The sequence below is a fragment of the Melanotaenia boesemani genome, chromosome 13 (assembly GCF_017639745.1).
Source record: "Melanotaenia boesemani isolate fMelBoe1 chromosome 13, fMelBoe1.pri, whole genome shotgun sequence".
Lineage (NCBI taxonomy): Eukaryota > Metazoa > Chordata > Actinopteri > Atheriniformes > Melanotaeniidae > Melanotaenia > Melanotaenia boesemani.
The window spans coordinates 17,596,926-17,618,918 of record NC_055694.1 but is presented as its reverse complement, the minus strand read 5'-3'; the positions used below and the strand labels follow the sequence as shown (position 1 = coordinate 17,618,918).

General features: G+C 38.7%; 1 protein-coding gene across 1 annotated transcript; it reads right to left on the bottom strand.

Annotated features, from left to right (window-relative positions):
* Nucleotides 1-1,364: 1,364 nt before the first annotated feature.
* On the bottom strand, nucleotides 1,365-21,118 carry slc6a17 (solute carrier family 6 member 17). Its single transcript, XM_042004920.1, has 12 exons — nucleotides 20,810-21,118; nucleotides 16,610-17,038; nucleotides 11,147-11,304; nucleotides 9,136-9,262; nucleotides 7,661-7,842; nucleotides 6,882-6,992; nucleotides 6,193-6,434; nucleotides 5,896-6,088; nucleotides 5,527-5,719; nucleotides 5,287-5,446; nucleotides 4,217-4,379; nucleotides 1,365-3,978 (listed from the first exon to the last, which is right to left on the bottom strand). The coding sequence occupies exons 2-12, from the start codon at nucleotides 16,908-16,910 to the stop codon at nucleotides 3,616-3,618; spliced, it is 2,193 nt and encodes a 730-aa protein (XP_041860854.1). The 5' UTR covers nucleotides 16,911-17,038; nucleotides 20,810-21,118; the 3' UTR covers nucleotides 1,365-3,615.
* Nucleotides 21,119-21,993: the final 875 nt, after the last annotated feature.

Genomic DNA, 21,993 nt, shown 5'->3' with positions numbered 1-21,993 from the left:
TACTTTTACTTCACACACACACACGCATACTCACACATACATACACAAGCGCTCAGGTTTTTGTACTGAGAACAATCACACACAAATACCAGAAACCGACAGACACCAAAGTGACATTACTGACAGTACAAAAATCAAAAAGATATCTTAAAATATATAATTATTATTTACAGCTCAAGTTTACAACCTGTCACTCTCACTATAGATACTCAGTGTGAATTTATCAGAATATACATCAATATGTACAGATTAAGTACAACGTCTTAAATACTATAAATATTACTATGATTTTTCACATAAAGACTATTTGCACAGTTAAATAAATTCACTATTACTCTACTTTTGTTGAGTTCACATCAGTGACTGAATTGAGTTCACCTCTAAAAGTTGCTTCAATACAGTCGACACATGGACAAAACAAAGAGACCCTGGAGTTGGAGTCTTTGCTTTCAATAATTATTTTTTAATATCAAATACTACTAGCTGTTTTTTACTGCCTGGGAATACATATTCCCACTGTGCCACATTTAAACAGTTTTAAGAAGTGGTTTTAAATGTTGGAGACATTAGCAGCAGTGCCTCAGCGATATATGATTATAGCAATATAAATGGAAGTTAGCATGTGCAAGGGAAAATAAATTCATATGATGCAATTGTGCTCTCATCTGTACCAGCTCCAGTTTGCCAGATATAGTTTAGTTTCTTTTGAAGATGACAGTGCATTTCCTTGTGCAGACTGATGCTCCAGTTAACTCTTGTAAGATGTATAAGTTTCCACAGCTAGACTGCTCACACTAACATTTTAGCTCACTGACTTGAGCAATTAATTGTTTACAAAAAACCCCAAAAAACAAAAACACCTTCTTTTTGCTGAAGGCTTTGTGCTTGACGGAAATGTGCTGACTCTCAAAGCCAAAGCTGCAGGTTTTACACAGTTAGATGCCTTCACTTAAGGTTTTGTGCCATATGCATTCAAAGTCTCACGCATGTTTTCACAGATGTACATGCCAAATTTGACCCTTTACACTGTAGGCATATACTCTTCTGTGCAAAGTCTTTAAGAGTATTTCTGGGCTCCTTTATAAAGTTTACACTTATATGAAACTGAAATAAAATAATTCCCTTCTTTGTGCTGTTGTGTTTAAAATCTCATATTATTACATTAATGTCAATTTAAACCTTAATATAAAGGTCCCAAATATTGGCAAGTTGTTAAACAGCATGAAAATGGGGGTTTCTAGTACAACTGTTTAGCTTTCAGCCGCTATAGGTGCTGCTATGTTATAATTGACCAAAAACCCGAGGAAACACAGGAGTCAAATAAAATGAGCCTAAACGATCACATTGTGCCCCAACAGTCAGCAGGGACTGCTCTGCAAATCATCACATAGCAATGGGGCAGAGAGGCATAAATTAAGCGGAGATATTTTTGGGACACAACCTATTTAAAAAAAATCTCAATCTGTGATCACCAGATGGTGACGTCTTAAATTGTCAATAATTTGAGCGCAGAGACAGATATCAAACAGCAAAAACAAACACACAAAGCTAAAAAATGTTTGCCCTGCCTTTGCCTTGTGCCTCCTCTTCTTTGTATAAATATGTGCATTCTCTATATTTTCTTTTCTAAATTTGTGCTTAACAATCAACTCCAGGGTCTTAGTCATCTAATTAAAGTGCTCAAGTGAATGAGACAAAATCGTTGGTCCAAACAATTTACATTATAAACTCACTGAAAAATGAAAAATGACAAAAGCATAAGGCAAACAGACAACACAAATGCTGTTTAGGCACCAAACAATGTGACTGACTATGCTTCCCACTAAATCTGTTAGGCCTGGAGTAGTGGTGCTGTCTCAGGGAGGGGCCACAGGAACGATGAGGCACCACTGGCTCCTCCACTGGCCAGCAGAGACATCCAGTGGTCAACACCATGTATCACCACTTATTTCAAACATTAATATCACAGTACATGTCCACATTTTACCCCTAAACATACATTGTGATACAAGAATATACATAGAAATATATTTATAAAAAAAAGCTGATATCTTCTATACTTTGGGTCACAAAAAGACATCAAAGTGTTGTTTGTAGTGCTGATGAGATTCTGTCTTCTACAAAGTGATCACAATTTGAGGAATGTACAACAGGTAAACCTTAATATCATCCTCTCATGAAGCATGATTGATTCATAGTGCAGAATGGCAGTGAACCACCTTTTCAATGCACTGTAACATCAGGGAAAAATATTTGTAGGCCATCAAAAACCTTGCAGGTGGAGCAGACAAAGCAAGATGTCAGCGGTCCTGCTCCTCCGCCACATCAGAAGAATATCCGTTTCTATGGCGCGTTGCCACGGCTTCCCCTGGGTACCACAGCCTCTATTTTTAAAAAGGCAGAGACACTGGGAGCTCTCATTCAGCAGCAGACAACACACTGACATGCACATCTGAACACAAAGACCACATTTCTGTCTCTTTCTGCCTTCCTGTTACTGACAGAGACAAGTTTGAATCTGCCCTGCAATCAAACACATGCAGATTATTTCTGCTCACGTGCGATCACTGCTGCCCATCCAAAGCATGCATTAAACCACCTGATTAAAGCAATTGATTAAAATGATTAAGCTTAGTCTTGGTCCACTGAAACTGGAACAGCACAGACAATAATGCAGCAGTTACTCCAGAGCCTTTTGTAACTGAGGTGAAATGATTAAAAGAAAAGTGCTGCTCTGTGTTATGGCTCAGAGATGCTCTAGTAATGGCAGGTGACTGTGCTTCTGTGTTCATGGAATAAAGACGAGCAAAGCTGCCAACTGTTTTGCACTATTGCAGTGTGTTTGCACAACTTATGGTGATGGCTCAAACTATTGCACAGCATTTATGTACATTATTCTACATCAGAGAGAAAACAGAGCTAGAAGGAGATTGACAGTTTAGTGAGAATCCTACTGTGGATGGTTATTATTGCTGATGTATGATAGGCACAGTAAACTTTTAGACAGAATGTGCTTGTAACACTATCAGAATCACTGACTAAATATACTGTTATAGATGTATTTGTAACCATTTTTTTTCTTGATGAAAAACATTTCCATACAGATCAGATAAGGATGATTTTGTTGTTTTCTGAGTCTCCTTCATTTTATCCCAACAAAAATAGCAATCCTCTCTAACTGAACCAGAAGAAGGGCAAACTGGTTTACATAGAGAATTACAGTTTAGAACAATGCAAAACATTTTAGCATTACACACTCCTTAACCTCAGCCAGAGCTTATAATCTAAGCTCTCAGAGGGGCTTTCTACACTTCATTTACCTCTTTGCTCTCATCCCTGTCCTTCTGTGTCTGCTCCTGGGATAGGTTGTTAAATTTCCACGTTCCCTTCCTCAAAGCTGGCGATCAGCAGCACAGATTCTGTGACAGGCATGAAGGAAAGAACCACAGGTAGGGAGCAATGGGGCAGAAAAAGAGGAGATAGGAGATTTAGCTCTGAGGTTAAGGTGTGATGAATGCTGCAAGTGAATTTTCTCTCCCTTTTGACTTCCTCTGTCCCTCTCCCTTAAAGGTTGTTGAGGGCTATGTGGATGGGAGGTTCAATAAGCTCACTGGATCATAGCTCAGATTCAGGCGAGCCAATGTTTTGGTAGCCTGTCTTGGTGCTGGTGCCATAGTTGGTGTTGGTCATCTCCTGTGTGCCGCCAGGACCTAGGTAGGCACGGTGGGGGGGCATGGGTGAGGGAGCCTCACTGGGGTTTTTGCTGAGGATGAAGCGCTGCTCATCCTGCTCCTCCAGGTTGGAGATGTCCTTCATCATCCCTTTACGGTAGGAAACGGACAGCTTGTTGGAGCCATCTGAGATCAAGTTGAAGTGGCGGACAACAAAGACAATGGGTAAAGGCAGCATGGCAACCACAATTAGGGCATAGGCCATAGCTAAGGCCCAGGGAGGGTAGCTTTTGAAACTCTCTGATCCCTAAAACAAAGTGAAAACAAAGAAAATAGTAAGGAGAAAAAGTGGATAAAACTGCACGCTCATTCATTGTGTTTGAATCATTAGCTTCATAAATATATTCATATGTGCAGATAGACAAACAGAAAAAAGGAAGCAATTAAAAAAAAAGCTGAAAATGGTTTCATTTTTATTTTCACTTCATTCCAATGCTTTCCTCCTTTCTGTTCCTTATAAACACACATAGTTAAGAGAAACTAACCTCTGACTCCACCCAGGCGTTGTATCCTGCAGGACTGACTGCCATCTCTATGATGGTGGCAGAGATGAGCACCACCAAAACGGCAGGTGACACGTATCTCCACATGTAGTAATAGAAGCTGTATGGCCTGAAACCCAGCATGTCCTCCAGGTCCTGCATAAACCTGTACAAAGAAAGGAAACCGGGGTGGGGGAGGGGATTAATGTGTAAAACAAGGTTAATTCAATATACAAAAGACAAAACATTTAATCCCAGACCTACTAACAAACCCTCTTTCAACCTTAATTTGTTGCTGTGTAAAGATTTACAGCAGTTTAATGTCGGACTTCAAAGGTTTATCCTCCCACCCTGAGCTAATAAGAAGTAATAATCATAATAACAAAACATAAATAAATTCATTTAAATATATTTAAATGGGAAAGCAAAATTGTATGACACATGTGTGCTTTACATGGTAGGATTATTTATCAGAATTATTTTCAGTAAACTGGTCTGATACAAGGCTTGTGTTTCATGTGTCCTGAGTTGTTGGCGAATTACAGGCTCGTGGTTATCATCGTCTCTACTTGTTTGGAACTCACTGGTGATTTCCACTGGTCATGGTAGACTGCTTTGGACAATACTGAAAATTTTCAGATACCAACTGCTGAGCAGATGATATTTATGATTTGTGACCACAGACAAATTTGCTCAAGAATGTAAATTTCCTCCCTAAACTCTGATAAGCAGCATCCAACTCCCCCCAGCTGAAAATCAATCTGAGGGGACCAGCCTTACAGCTGTAAGAATAAACAGATTAAATTTGCACTCAATGGATACTGGATTCACAAAGTTGGGGAGTCTTATTATCACAGATTGAGTCGAATTTGGAAATCTTAGTAAGCTTTAATAAAAGCCTTTTTACATACAGTAATTAAATTATTCAGCCTGATCTAAAAATGTAAAACTCATCTATTAGTTGTAGCCACACTACCAGTCAATGTGCCATGCTTTGCTGAAAACCAGCACCAATTTAATTTCTATTAAAAACAAGCCCTTCTGCACTAAACGTACACTTCCAGTGGATTTACCTCTTAGTACCGTAGATCCAAGCTACAGAGACATTCTCTAGGATCACCACCACAGTAAGAGGCAAACCAGCAGAGTAGTCGTCAAACATGGTGACAAAATAATTTCCTGAACGCTGTACAAACAGCAGACCTAACAAGAAGGCTATGACACAACAAACCACTGAGGGAGAGAAAAAGAAACATCAAGTCAAAATCTGAGATTCTTTTAACTTTTGCATCAACTAGATAAATAAGTCTTACCACACAGGATTTCTTTGCGGATCTTGAAAGCATCGAGTATGGGTGTGGTGATACCAGTCATGGTACCGATCATGCTTCCCAGGCCCAAGTTAATCAACATGAAGAAAAACATAACAGACCAGAAGGGACTGGCAGGGAAGTGCGTCATGGCCTCTGTGAATGCGATGAAGGCCAGACCGGTGCCCTGAACAGCCTAAAGGACAGAGACAAGGAGATAAAGATGGTCTCAGGTGATTAATAGTAATTAAAAAGCTGCTGGTAAATGAATGATTCAGAGTAAAAGTATGTATATATAAACCAAATATTTCATAATATACAGATACATTGTATAATTCTTGTCTAAAAATAAATGAGGTCTCTCCCACTGACCTTGTTGAGTTCGTCCTCCAGGACACAGGCGTCCAGCCCCAGCTGCCCAAAGCCTTCCTCCTTCACTGTTTTAATGACTCCATACATTTCTGCATAGTCCTGAGCAGACAGGTGGGAGAAGTTGATGTGGGGAGGGATGAGCTCTTTGCTCAACACACCTGTGTTGAGGTAACCCAAAATCTTCTCTGCATTCCTGGATGGTTAGAGAGTAGAGGTATGTTAGTGTGTATCATATAGTTTAAAAGAAGGGTTGAAAAGGGAGACTGGTCAAGCCTCATTTGTTTTTTCAACACTCACTCAACAACACACTTCTCGTTCATGACATTAGCTTTGAACCCCAGGACAGCAAACACCACTAAAGTGGCCAAGATTGAGGTGACAAAGTTAATGATGGAGACCAGAGCTGCATCGAAGTGGCAATTGTTGTCTCGCTTATTGTAGCTGGAGAAAGCAATGACACCTCCAAAACCCAGACCAAGTGCAAAGAAGACCTGTGTGGCTGCTTCTCTCCAAACCTGCGGCTCCAACATCTTTTCCAGCTGGTGGAGGGAAAGGAGAAAGAATGTAAAAAAATTAAATTAAAAAAATATTGTAACCTTTTTAAATGTACAATTTTATTTGCACTCACTATTTGTTCATGCACATAACCATATTTGTCATAGAAATCCATTTCCAGTTTGTCAAATTTGTGACGTTGTTCTATGAATTTTGTGAGTAAATTTGTTCACCACCAGAGGGAGCCATTGACAAAACCCATAATCCACTATGTGGCCCTCAATCATTTTTTCTCATGTGAGTGAATTTGAATGTGTGGAGTTGAAACTGTCACACATTCATGGCTGAAAAGTCTTCCAGATTAACTGGCTACACTGTGATAGGAGTGTGATGATAACAACTATCTCATTTTAAAAAGTTAACTAATCCAGTTGAGGCAGCACATACAATATGTTGTAAAGTTCCTCAAATCACCTCTAATTTTGTCTCACCTTCGGGGTGAACATGTGAGCGATGCCATCCACAGCTCCCTTCAGCATCAAGCCTCGCACCAGGAAACAGAAAAGCACCACATACGGGAAGAGAGAACTGAAGTACATCACCTAAGAGAGGGATAGAAAGTGGAGTATGTGGTGTTGCCATGGACACACTTTCTGAGACCTCACACACAGAAGAAGAAGTGAAATCACACACACTTCCACAGTTGCACATGCTGGATCAGTCCCAGCACTGCTTTGTGTTTGTTGACACTGAATCTGTGAAAGCTTACCAAATGTACCTAGAGATTAGTCTTGAAGACAAAAATCTTTCCTACTGCAAATCAATGAATTATTGCAGTGCTGACAATAATTACTGCATAACTAACTTTAGTGTTTAAAAACCGTGTTAGACCTTGGTGCTTGGCTCTGTGTTGTGCATTGTCCTACTAAAACTGTGGGTTGTGGTATACTGCATGACTCACTCTCTGGATCGAGATTACAGGATGTTGTTGCAGTTGTTGCCAAAGTGGGAACCATTTCTGTCCTGGTTCAGTTTAAGCTTATTAATGTTGCATGTCCCTCTCTTCCATAATATAGATGAAATCCAAAAATGGACACATACTGATGAGAGGCTTAGCAGGCCAATAAAGCGCTCACTGATAGGAATGAATCACTGATTAAAAATGAAAAGCTTTTGCTGAAAGGATTACCCTTTATGTCGAGTCTTTGTTATGTAGAAAAAAATACAGAGAATTAATCTTTATAGTTTGATGGCTGAGTTGCCTCAGTACCTTCCCAGAGGACTGGATGCCCTTGATGACGGCCAGGCAGACCATGATCCAAGCCACCAGCAGGGACAGGGTCATCTTCCAGTTCAGGCCGCCGGTGTCGTCAATGGTGCTTGTGATATTAAGAGTCTGGCGGTACCAGAAATAAGTAGTGGCAGAGCTCTTCTCACACTCAGGCTCCACAACTACAACACCAAGAAGGATAAGGAAAAAAAACATGGATGGCAGTCTGACAATTAATTTACCACAAAATAAGATAAAAAAAATTTTTTTCCTGAAAATTAAAACTGCTGTTAGTTAAATTAATAATAATTATTCATTTTAAATTGAATAGGAAAGTGTAATGTTAGAAATTAAGCACATCCTTTAATTCTAAAGCATATCTAGTAGACTGGTGACCCCTCCAAGGAGGACCTAATCTCTTGCCTGATAGTATCTGTAGCCCCCATGCAACCCTGAATTGGATATAGCCAATGGATAGATGGAAGGATGCTTAAACATATAGGTTTGTATATGTGCTCTAGTGATACTACACTTCATGAAACAATAGAGAATCCAGTAGGCCACTGAAAATATTTTTTTATTTCTCTTTGTAATATGAATAACTAACAAAATCAATCAATATCAATATGCAATCAAACTGTAACATCCAAAGACACTCTGACTGAGCAGATATTTTAACATCCCTGAATTTCCTCCATCTCTGCTGCAGATAACGAATAAAGCCAAAAGAAAAACAAGAACAAAAAAAACAATAAAAAAAAAAAACTGTTTGGAAAATTAGTATAATTTCTAAATGAAAATTACTCCAATCCTCTGTGGACAAATCTATTATAATTTAGAAAATAATCTGAAGTTGAATCACACATATCCACAATGAAATAAAAGAAAACAAATTAAAAGCAGCAACTTAAAGCAAGCTAATACAAAAATACAAACAGAGTAGCTTTAACTATACTGAACAACTCAAAACTAAATTTGACTGGATTTGCTGCAGCATGAATCTTAATTTAAAGCAGGGTCAACATTCCTGCCCTCTTATTGTAATGAAAGTTAATGATTTTTACTGGGCTAGAACCTGCTGATAGTCCCAACTACAAGCTTCCAGCTGCCAGCTGTTTGAGGTACTGAAAATTAGCTGGGTCACGCATCTGAAAAGCTTCACCAACAGGTCTGTTTAGCAGGATGAGGTGCAGGGCGAGCTAGCCACAACACACGTCTCTCTTTTAGCCTGCAGTGTTTGACCACAGAGCATTAAGAATCACCCACTGAAGCATGTGTCTAGATCTGCTGAGAATCTTTGTTTAATGTAAAGCTGTCTTACATGAATCCAAAGAATTTCCTTTTTCTTCTACTTGGATATAGAGAGTCATAACTTGAAGTAAGTAGCATTTACATAAAGTCTTATATTTTGTCATGCATGTGTATTAGGATTTGCAGGGTCTGTTGTTACTTAGTGTGTTGGGTTTATGACTCACTGGCTTGGGTTCCATTTCTCTGGATGGGGCATTCAGCCCAAGGCAGTGGATACTGAAAAGACTGGAAGAAATAGAAGATGCTCCAGCCGATAATCACATTGTAATAGAGGCCCACAAAACCACAAACCTGAGGAAAGATGAGAGACACAACAGCAATGCTCAATAATCACACAAACACAATGCATAGGGGAGGGAACATGAAGGGGTGGGGTGAATGCCTCCTCTAGAGTCAGGGCACAGACACAGAGCACACAGCTTAAGACTGAGTGCATATGAATTATTGAGCTGTTTGCTCTCAGCAGCCAAGGCTGTGGTCCTCAAAGAGGAGGTATTTATAGCTGCTGAAGCTCCCTCTGCCATATCCAAACTGCCACATGCCTCACTACCTCCGCCCAGAACTCTCCATCCGTACTTTACATTAGATTGATGAAATCAGTGTGGCGATGACTGACATGTAGAGAGATGGAGGCAATAGATCACTGAATGACTGCCTGTGTTTTAAGCTGGTGATGTTGATGGGATGGTGACATGATGGGCCACTACTCTAGCTGATAATAGCAACAGGCTACAACAGTGATCGGTGCCGGTACTGCATGTTGCGTGCTGTGAAACAACAAGAGGGGGTAATATTAGAGGGCAGCGAGCGTCAAGGGGCATGAATTATGCAAGCCAGTAAAATTAATGAAAAAGCCAACTGGTTGTCAGTTTGTGGACCAATAAAGAAGACTGATGTATATATATTTTGTAACTGTAGCTTCAGCTTTGTGTTCACAGTCTCACTGTTTTGGAATCAGGCACAAAAATTTAAGTCCCAGCTTTCTGCAAATAATAAGACTTAAATTATTAGATCCTAAACAAGCAGCCTTTTTAAGCTGTTTATGTTCATTAAAAGAAAGTTCACTAAAAAGTGTTCTTTTTTAACAGCTTATGTTATGGACAAATGTTTTCATGGGGATAAATAGTAGCAGTAAATGTTGAAAATAGTGATAGTAATTGTTAAAGTGTCTATCAGTTTGCTGCAGCCTGACATACAGTATCTATCACTTAACAATTATAGGGATAGTAACAATATTTCATACAGATATCCATAATCTGGACAGGATCATGATATTATATCAGCTTGCCTTATCCTATTGCTTTTGTCCCCACAACTACCGTATAGTTTGCCATGAGATTTGGCTGTTTTACATTTACGCTCCTCAAAGAATTAGAATAACTTGTGGCTAGTTTTTCAAAGTTTAATTTTCCCATACACTGGGATTCAAGACCCAAAACTAATAGCCCTAATATTATCATTGCAAACTAATCATAACTTTTAGCTCTCAGCACTGTACAAACCAATGACATGACTGCAGACTGAAAGCAAAAGACATTAATAAACACAACAATCATGAAAACACATGAAAACACATAAACACTGTAATTGTTATGTTTCAAAGTGTAACTGCCTATGAAAGCAACGTTTGAAGTCTCACTAAAGGATAATCAGAAATGTGCTTGGTAAGATATGTTATTTGTTATAGACAGTAGTTGCATCAAACATGTTAAAAGTCTGAGAAATGGGTTTTACTGAAGTGTGGGTTTGAACTTTTTATCTTTTTTTTTTTCTTTTTTTTTTTTTTTTTTTTTTTTTTGCTTAAGATTTTTAGGTCAGGTCTACAATCACAAATATATGATTATTTTTTACCCCCATCTCCGTTAAGTTATAAATAGGCCTATAACAATGCATTAGCCTTGGGCTACCAAATTACGTTGCAAGAACTTGCAGAATTTAAGGTATCTAAACTGCAGAGGAACAACAAGAAGAAGAAAAACTGGACCAATTTAATAGTGAAGTTAAATATGGCAACATAGCCATTGAGAGAAGAGAGACCTAATTTTATTCACTTGATTGTTTTGCTCATTCATGTTTGGGTGGGTGGGTAACAACACACCGCTCTGCGACATGAAAAGTTTAATAACTACATTTATTTTCTGCTATGCTCTGACTTCAATGTCATGACACACTTACCATGAGGCTGGAAACCCCAATGCCCCCCAAACGTGGGTAGACATAGTTCCACACCCCGATGCTGCCACGTCTGATCCTCTGACCCACTGCTAGCTCCAAAAAAAACAAGGGGATGCCGATGATGATCAGGAGAATAAAGTAGGGCACCAGATATGCACCTGTGAAGGCAGGAGGGCAGAGGGAGGAAGAATTACAGCAAGTTGTGCTTGAATGCCCTTAGTTTGAATTTTACATACAAATACTCATTGTAAAGCCGCAGAAGGAACATTTGATCAATCAGGTTCTATTTTTAGAAACTGTTCCTTTTATCTTCCTCAACTCTGAAGCCAGTGTTTCCACTCCCTTTCCCCTGCTCTTCTTTTTTATCTATCCATCCTCCCTTTTCTTCCTCATTTTTAACTTCCATAGATCATTTTGTGTGACTTTGTATCTCTTTTTTTCACAGAAAGGACAAGGAGGAGAACAGAAGGCAGAGACAGACAAGTCATATCCAGTCCTGCTTACGTCAAGAAATGAAGGGGCACCATGGTGACAGAACCATTCAAAGCCAAGGGTTCATACTGAGGGACAGATACGGCACAGAGAGAACAGCCTCTTTCCAGACAGAAAACAAGTGACTCATGTTTGACTAGCTAAAAATTCTGGTAACATCATCAGTGGTTAATAGAGGTTACATAGGAGACAGGATCATGTCACATGGCTTCCATGTTGAGGCTTTATTTTACAGTCTATTCTGAAACAAGAAGCAAACAAAAATGTTGATAAAGTAAGGCGCCTCCCATTTTTATTGTTTTCACCATGCATTCAGTGATATGGACAGGCGTGATGAAGCTTGTGATTGCCCTGTGTGAAAGAAATATAGCTTCCTTTTGACGATAAATACATATGGTAGTCCAGATTTCACCATTTCAAACATTCATATTTAAATTGTTCCAACTTCTCTCATAAAACTGCGCCAAGATGATTTTCTGCACAAGTGATAATGATTTTATTTGATTAACTCTTTGTGGGTGTGTGTCTGCAGACACAATAGAATACCAAATAGGCTTCTGCCACGTCTGCAGTCATTAGCGACAGAGAGCAGTAAGGGGATATCTAAGATATCTAAAGGCTGCTATATAACAAAGCAGGGTAAAAACTACTAGGTCACAAGGTGCTAAATTTAAAACTGAGTTACAATGAAAACATTTATAGCTTTATGTGAGCAACAAGTAGGCCTGTTTTGTCTTCAGAGTGTAGAGCTGGGGCTCTACATTTGTTGAAGTCCCACGATAGCAATCATAAATTCCTGAAAAAAAATCTAATCTGTCATCAAAATTGCTTATTTTAAAGTTTTTGTCACAAAAAAATGTTAAAGAAAAGGAAAGATTGGCACTGGTCTCAACTCAGTCAATGATTCTTGATCCAGGATTCTGAAAAAGAGAAAGTTAAATTACACAAAGATGCATGCATGTTTTTGCTAGCTTCTCATTTTAGAGGATACTATTTAAGTCACAGTCAGGTGAACAGCCTTGTTTTACTATTTATATTTCAAATACCCTTTTTAAACACACCTCCTTACAACAAGGTACCAACCATGTCTGAAAGCCCAGAGGAATCTTAATCTTCCACTTGCTCCATCTTAGTCATCACCACCCTCTCATTGAATCACAATACCAGTAAATACCAAGAAGATTATGCAATGAAATCTGCAAGAAAGCCTATACAGACTAAATTTGAGGTTAAAGCTTTATTCCGCAGTGCTCTGTTGTTTCAGTGAGGAGAACGGCTCTTATCTTGTTGCAGCAGTATAAGTTGACATTGTTGAAGAAACTACAGCTCTGACTTAGTAACTAGTGTGTGTGTGTCAGGAACAACTTAAGACAAAAAACACAGTCTCAAATTGTACTTATTAATTTTATTTAGAACAAACAAAACTATCGTTGCTACAGAAACACTGGTCTGTGCTTAGTTAAGTCCGATCATAGCTGTGTGCTTAACCTCTTGGCTTGGGATCTCATTTTATTTAAAGTAACACCATGCTACCCACAACAGCCGAAAAGTGATTCATATAAAGCTGTCTGAGAGTTCAAACTGCTTCCGCCAATGGTTCCTAATACTCAGTTACCTGCATGATGAACAGAAATAACTTTTACTTTCCTACCTTCCTACTTTCCTACTGCAAACCATGACCTGATGACCTGTAAATCCTCTTTGAAATAGCTGATTTTCTACAATAACATGAGGAAATGTGTGCAGTTACCAGGACGATGCATCACTGAAGTTCCACTGACTGCATTTATATCAGTCTAAAGCCTCTTTTTTTCTTTATGCAGGGTTTTCTGATAAATATTTATACTGAATGTCACTTAGGTTGAATCTCATCTCTAACAGGTAATCCCAAATCCTCACAGAAATAAAGCAAAGCCTATTGTGTGATTTTCCTGCTGGTTTTGAATTGTTAAAACAGCTTGAAACATGAATTTAGAATGAGCTATATGCTCTTTATTTAAGGAATTATCAACTAAAGTTATGAGGAATTACTTACTAGATGTTAAGTTTGGGTAAAAATTCAGCCTCACTACCGATACTAGTACATTAATCTACAATGACACATCAATTTAATGATCAATGATTCAGTAGCAGTCATCCAAACTGAAAATACTTATCGAACATCAATACAAGACATTTTTAAGAAGAAAAATGTTGAATTGCTTACATTTGCTTTGCTCACCTCCATGCTCTTGTAAAGTTTTTTTTACCTAGTCTGGTGTCTTTGTTTCAAATGTAATTTGTATTCTTTATTATGAGGAGCCATATAGACCAAAAGTCATTCTCACAATCTCACACACATATATTCTTACACTTAAATACATGTATGATCAATCTCACATACACATTTGTTCTTTAGCCTCTTTCAACCTCTCTCTCTCTCTAAAGTTGTTGCCTTTTGTCTGGCTACAGTTGTAAATAAGAATTTGTTATTAATTTGTTTTGACTGGTCAAATAAAGGTTAAATAAAAATAAAATAAAGCTCTAACAACCAAACGTCATATTCAATTTAATGATGAAAATGCCAACATGTCTGTTGGGATATGATGTGTTTTTATTGTCTTTTATGACATTTTTAATTAGTGTTTGTTTTATTCTGTTGTAAATCAGTTTGTGGTTTTAATCTGTGAAAGGTGATAAATTAAATGTCCTTCCTCCAATAGTCAAAGATGTGGTCTGTGAAAGTCAGACTGTACTAACTTTGTTATTATGACAAAGTAATAAAAATAATTTGTTTGAGACTAGAATAGGTAAGGGAAAACATTTTTGTCTTGTAAAGTATTATTTAACAAGGAAAATATCAACAGATTTTTTTTTATAACACAGAGGCCAAATAAATATATACATTTTCTAAAATGAATTCCTTCCATAAAAATAAAAACAGCAGTTTACTCATAATCAAAACATTTATCAGTGATAGTGTTCAGATGACTTGGTGTGCCTGATTAAGTTATTGGGTTGATACATCAGTATTCAGTGAGCTGCACACATAATGTCTTGTTTCTGGGAACCATCCTCTTTCCAAATGAAATGTGATGTTTCTGTGGTGCATGGAAGCTTATCGTTTATAACCTTATTATTATTTCTGTTTCTTTGGCAGTGCATCTGCTGAGTTTGAAGGAATACTGTTCAGTGCATCTGTCTCTGCTGGTTCACACACATTTGTTGAGTCAGCAAAGTAGTTATTCCAATAATGTTGGGCCACAATGAAAACAGCACACACACAGCCTTTTTCTTTTAAAAAAATGTGATAAACTACTTCTGATCAGCTGTGTGGCTGTTTCAAGCTGGACGCAGAAGATCTGCCTGGTGATTCCACATCTTAACTTCATGCATAATTCAGGATTGTTGTGTCACAGATCTGAACGCTTCATTTGAAAATGACCCCATAGTTCAAAGGTTCGACTGAAGTAAGACCTACAGTAAGAGCTTTGGTTATCAGAAAGGTAGATGACGACAATGTGAGAGACAGATTCATACTGACTCTCCAGTCTCTTAGTCACACTAAACAGACACATACACAGACATCCTCCCTCCTTCCTGGTATTTATTAAGCCACAAAAACCTCTTGAATCAGTGTGTAGCTGCTATGAGGATATGCGGCCATGTGTCTATCTGCGGTGCAATAAAGTTCTGTATCATATGGAGGACACGAGGACGACATTGTTACCATCAATACAGCTGCAAACAAATATCTACTTAGATTTAAATTTATTTAAATTGATTAGTATTTTATTATAATTTTTGGACAACCCTATTAGACACAGAGTGTTATGTTTTTAAATGATTTTAATGAGTTTTAGAAGCACCTCATTTACCACATTTACACCCAAACTGTCTTTATTGACTTTATGGACAAAACCACTATTTTGTCCTCTGAACAATGTGCCTTCATTTCTTTCATCCTTCATTTCAGTCTCCTATACATGATTTTATCTACAGAATGTTTACTTTTTCTCTTTGCTTATTGTTGCTCCTTACTAAAACTTATGTGCTGTTTTAAATGAGATTTATTAATTGCATATGTGTAAGTTTACTTTTTTGGAATGGGTGACCAGGGATTTTCATGGTTAACATCTTTTATACATCAAATAGAGGCACACGCTATCAGGATTCAGGTTAGGACTGAACGTAAACATTTTTGTAAATAAGGCCCCGGTATTATAAATAGCTGACTGGTCAGTAAATTGTCTTAAAAAATAGATAACACATAAACAAAAAAAAAATCAAAAACACTAAACAAACTCATGCCAAATATAAATTAAACTCCCCCTTTCCAAATCAATCAACAGATGAAGCCTAACTATGAGCAAGGATGACTCTGGTCTCTTAGTGGGAGACTTTTTTCGAAAAATCAAATCACAGCAAATCTGGAAACAGCTCCACATTGTGTGGCAGGGAGAAACGTTGCAGATGGACCCAGACCTGCTGCAGCTTTGCTGAACAATGGAGGCTCAGAGTAAAACATGCACAAAGTGACTGTGCACGCTGGTAGGACCACCACTACACTCACTGCTATGTATATCTGCACTGAATGACTACTGCTGTATTAGGTTTCAAAATACTGTCAATTAAGACTTACAAACAGAAATATTGTCCACTATATTATCCATACTAATTTAGCGAGAAATTTGAATGCTGCTTTCCCAGCTCTTACACACTGTGATATCTTAGTGAGTCCAGAACAAATAACCACAACATCAGATTATAAAAGAGTCTGGCTTTCAAAGATCTTTTGACAAACTACTCAGTACCCTGAGGGGAAACATTGTTTACAGTGGCTGGCCCAATTAGGAAGAGACAGCCAAAACCAGGAAGAATAACCATTATCAACAAACTGTTCCACACAAAACAGTCGGATTTATCTTGTTCAAACAGACCTGGAAATTTATATAATAAATCGAAGTCATACGCACAAATTCATACACCTACCTCCACCATTCTTCTGGCACAAGTAGGGAAACCTCCAGACGTTACCAAGACCAACAGAGAAGCCCACCTGGGCAAGGATGTACTCCAGCTTATTATTCCATGCAGGCCGGCCATCCTCAGCATCTGGATCAGGGGAAGGTAGCAGGGCCTTTACTGGGGCAGTAGACCCAGGACTGAGACCCATGCTCATCTGACTGCTCTTGTAGTCCATGGGGTGCTCCAGGGACAGCAAGTCAGCCACCGACTCAGTGACTGGCTCATTGCTGTGCTCCCGCTGGGTCACCTTGGTGTTCTTTGGCATAGCTGCTGAGACACGGGAGCTCCTTCAGAGCGGAGGTTGATGGGGGCAAGAAGAGGACAGCCTGTGACAGGAAAGCCGGGTGGAAGCTGGGAAGGTGTTGTGGAGAGAAATCTGTGCTTTTCTTTAATCTGTGAAGAGATGGTGGGAATATGGACAAGACCAGGTGGTGCTTAGGCTTAGGTGCATTTACATCAGAAGACTGCAATACAAAGAGCTCTTACACAAAAACCCAAATTAGTTTTCTACACCATCGTCTACATTAATCATACTTTTAGCCGACAACATTGCAAACTGAATGAACTGAGTTATAAACAAAGTCACCAGAAAAGTACACAGCCATTTTACTTTTCCAAATACAAATACCAGGTACATATGCATAAATAACAACTCATTTCCACATCAGTCCAAAATATATGAACATGTGTCCAACTTGAGGAACTATAGTCTTTTTTAAGATGGCTGTATTTCACTTCAGGCAGATGGAATTACTTTTCCAGAACAACAATAATAATACAAGTGGAGAGGTAAGTTAAAGAGACTGGCCCGCCTGGTAATGATTTTTTGTGAAAGAAGTTGTTAATAGATTCATGAACCACTTTGCACTTACTTTATGCTGTCTCAATACCACTGTTGGCTAAGTACTACTGTGACATTTTTACTTAAATGTGTTGATAAATGGTGGTTCAAAAGCTGGTGGTTTGCTAGCCTGCTCAGCACGTTGTTTATCCAACTTCCTGATACACACTGCGTAGTCGCTCTCCAAAATCCACAGCAAAAATACTTCAACATATTTTGTAGGCAAGGTATGTATACAAGTATAGGACAAAAAAAAGTAAATAATGGAAAGCAGAAAATCACCCACATATAGATTATGGCAAGTCTCATGAGAAAAAATGGATTTCCATTTGACTTGCATATGAACACACATGTGTCTGGAAACAAGGTGTAACAGCAGACAGGCCCAGTCAGGAGAACTGACTGAAATGATTCCAACAAATGGTTTTGATCAACAGAGAACTTTTAAAGGTCTGAATGAGCTATAGGATGATATTCTGTGTTCACCACTTAGCCAGCACTGAGTCAGGGTATCATTTTACATGTCTAAACACCAGAAAAATGTGAGCATCTATCGCAAATGAGGAACTGAAATAAGCATATCATCATTAAGCAAGAATAGGTTAATGTTTCCCAAAAAACAGATTAATTTATAACAAAATTAAACACCACTTAGTTTGCTTCAGCCTTAGTATTCCGAGATGGAAGATAAATACAGCAACACTTAAGAGCATTGAGGTATTTCTGTAATAAACTTCATTATAAAGAATGAGGCTCAGATCAAATTACATCCATATTACAGGAGAGCCCATTATTCTAAAGTTGAGTCATGTGAAAAGCATGAGCAGCAGCGAGCAGTCTGACTGAGACTGCTGCTTCAAGGGGAAGGCAACAATTAAAATAAAGCCTTTAAGCAAAGATTTCATCAGTTGTTAGTGTCACGCTTTCTTATCACACAGCTTCAACATCATGTCTGCAGGTTGTTCTAATATTTTGGGTGCTATAATGAGGCAGCTAAATGCTTTTGTGCTCCTGACTTGCCTGTAAAGTCAGTCTTTCCAGGTTTTCTGTTTGCAAAAATCCACTCACATTAAGAAATCCTCAAGGGAGAAGTCATACAGATTTCACTGCAACATATGAACTACTGTGTTAACACTGTTATTCTCCTGTGAGGATTTAAGATTATTTAACCGAATAAACAAGTACTCCACTTATTTAGCATTGGGGCCAGCAAAGACCTAATTTTATTAAAATGATGTGGAAATTTGTAGCTGCAAGGAATGAAAACTCTTAAGATTGGTGTTTGGACGTAACAAGAAAACACCATGAGAGAGTCAACATTTCCTGCATGAATTAATTAACTAAAGGTCAGCTGAACAAAGACTGGCACAGACAATCTTGCTTAAATGCCAAAAGAGCAGCTACAGGAGTAGAAAGTGACTGAAACCAGACTTCGGGCAGATTTCTTGTTTGGTTACGTGGGATGGGTGAGACCTGACTTTTCACACTGGCAGCTGAAGGGCAGAGAACAGAAGTCGGGCGTTTGATCTGAAGACAAGGCCAGCTGTTGGAAAAGAAATGCAACCTGACTGATATTAGAGCTTGGCTTGTGCTCACAGGGACTTCTTTAGAACATTTGCACGCTGTCTGGCCCTTAAACCCATCAAAAGGCTAAAAAAGTAGCACTCACATTAAATTCCTCAGTAGTCACGACACAGAGCAGCTCAGGGGCTGGGTGCTCAACACTGATCCCAGAAGTGCAGTGACATTTCCAACAGCAGTCTAACAAGACAAGGTTGAGTCATAACTGAATGGCCTGTGAATGAGGTGTGAAGCAATGGTGTATGTTTACAAACAAAAATATTTTTTTTTATATGAATGAATTTTAACTGAGCTGTGGTTTTATAGAGTGAAGTTCTTAAAGAATTATCAAAATCTTCTGTCCCACTGTTTTTAACCAAACAGAAAAGCTGGTATACTTAGTAACAAACTGTCCTACTTACTACTAATAGGTCTGAGTGATGGCAGCCTTTTGGACACAAATACAGACAGATTATCACTGAGGCCTTTGCATAATGTACAGTGAAAGTAGTCAGTATTGTACCAGTAGACTAGCAACTTTCAGAGCTTTTATGTGCTGTCACAGACGTAGGCAAGACTGAGACAGCACAATTTTGCATGCTGTACAAGACAGGTATGTTTTAGGATTAAGAAGGTAACTGTAATCAAATAATTGTAAAATAATGACAACAATTTCTTATTTTTCAGGATACTGGAAGAAAGTGTGCTGAGGAGATAAAATGCACTATATTGATACTGGTGGAGAAGCAGAACATGCAAAGCAAAGCATATGGTAACAAATGAAGGGTGTATTGAGACCCCACTGATGTGGACAGTCACTAGGTGCATAGTGCTGCCTACCTAGAGGCAGAAGTCATCCTGAAACTCCATTCTTAACTCCCTACAAATGCATTGTAGTTGATGGTATAATAGCAAAGGTTCTCTACAAAGCTTTGCTCCACTTTTATCTGGTGCGGTTGCTAAGCAATAGGCTCTTCCTGTAAAACTGAAATCCCATCCTAGCTGTATCAGTGGTAGCCTATCTCTCCTCTCACCATGTCAAATGGACAGACATCATATCCCCTGAAGGATGACTGCAAATAACAGGGAGCTGCTGTAACAAAACTGAGGAAAACAAAGCTGGAGGGGATGGTTGGTTGCGGGATCTTTTACACTGTCAGTCAGGCAGCCATCACGCACTACTTCATCCATAGATTTTAGATTTAAGACACCTACAGAGAGAAAATGGAGTCACTGTAAATTCTGGCAGATCTACACAGTGGAGATTAAAATTTTTGCCTCCCTGTGATTTGAACTGATTCGTGAGCCAGCATCTGGCTGGACATGTTCAGCCATCACTCAGAGCAGAGCAGGGGGACTTGCTCCCTACGTGGATGCAACCTCTGATGCCTCGTCAAGGTCAAAGCAACCACCTAATAACAGCAACGCAGAGATGCAAACAGCACCAAAACGACTCAGTAGACCTTCAGCAGCCCTGCGATTTGAAACATTTGAGCCAAATCTGGCCACACATGTCGCGACAGCTTCAAACACTGAGGATCAATGAGCGACGTTCACCGTCAATGTTGCGGAGAAATGGCCATTTGTCAGGTGATAAACTAAAAGCTGTAGCTCCAGTCTGTCTTGTGATTTCCAGCATTTCTTTTAAAACACAGGGAAGCCACAGGGCAATGCGAAACTATTTATTAATTTCAGAAAAATGTCATAAATCGAACCAGATTTATGACAGAAAAAATGTTTCAAAAACGTCGGTTAATTCTTACCTTGAATGCAGTGTGCAGCGCGGGTTATAAGCGTGACAGCATAAATCCTTCGTGAATGTATGATATCTTCATTCAGACAGAGTCTCCGCATGCAGCATCTCTAAGTGATGCGAAATCACAGAGCGCTTCCAGTCACACAGGCTGCATGGTGCGTAAAGTCTGACGCAGGAGCTCAACGCCTGCCACTAGTTTGGTTACAAAAATTACACTAACTTGTGCACGTTGACAATGAATCGACACCGTTTGTTACAATTCAAAGTGTGAACAATGCTCTTCAAGAGACCTGCTTACACATCTGATTTCCACGTGGTTGAAAAATAGATATTACTATGTTAAGTCACGACGAAGTCTGACGCAAGTTTGACTCATCCACTCATGGGTACGTCAGCAGTTGATCCAAAAAAGAACATCTGCAGTGTTCCCAGGTTATTAAGATAACGCATCACACAGGTAGCCTTTAATCTGGTGTATCATTAGTTAAAAAGCTTTCCCTGAAGTAATAATAATAATAATAATAATAATAATAATAATAATAAATGTATTTTTATAGCCACATTGCAATGGCTTCCTAAGCACTAAAACAGGTGTGAAATGATAGTGCAATTTAATGGACGTTTTTCCAGGCGAAGATAATTTGTGCCAAAGTCGTTTTTCTTTCTGACACCAGCAATTTATTGCGCCCTTGGCTCTGCACCCTCTTCAAGTTTTTCTCCTGCCTCACTGGGTGGCTTTTTATTCCCTTAAAATAGACTTATTTTATTATTTTTCATCGTGATTGTTTGTCTAGATGATGACAAGGATGTGGATCATTATAAAAGCAGCACTGTCAGATAACATCGCCCTTCTGTTACCACTTCCACAGTGGAGGATGAAATGAGCTAAATTGGAAGTGTTGGAGAGAATTTAGAGAGGAAATGTGCTACTAATGTGCCAGCTACTGAAGGATACATGCAGGAGTGACAGTTTGCTTCCCTATGTGTTAGATTCTTGACTATCACAAGCCCAGAGAAGTACTTTTTAGAAATGAGTGTCAGATTTTCACTATGAAGGTGTTAATTTTCAGCTGCACTATTGTGCACTCCATTCCACCCTGTGATTAATAACTTAAACATAGAATAAATACTAAGAATGTCTAAATCCTGCTGTGTGTGCTAACCCAGAGTTTATCTCTGCTTGCATCATAA

Excerpts from the sequence above, each read along its gene's own strand:
- slc6a17 (XM_042004920.1), bottom strand. The coding sequence starts at position 16,910 with ATGCCAAAGAACACCAAGGTGACCCAGCGGGAGCACAGCAATGAGCCA. Across the intron at positions 4,380-5,286 it reads TGGATCTACGGTACTAAGAG|GTTTATGCAGGACCTGGAGG; the intron begins GTAAATCCACTG and ends TTCTTTGTACAG. Across the intron at positions 3,979-4,216 it reads ACGCCTGGGTGGAGTCAGAG|GGATCAGAGAGTTTCAAAAG; the intron begins GTTAGTTTCTCT and ends ACTTTGTTTTAG.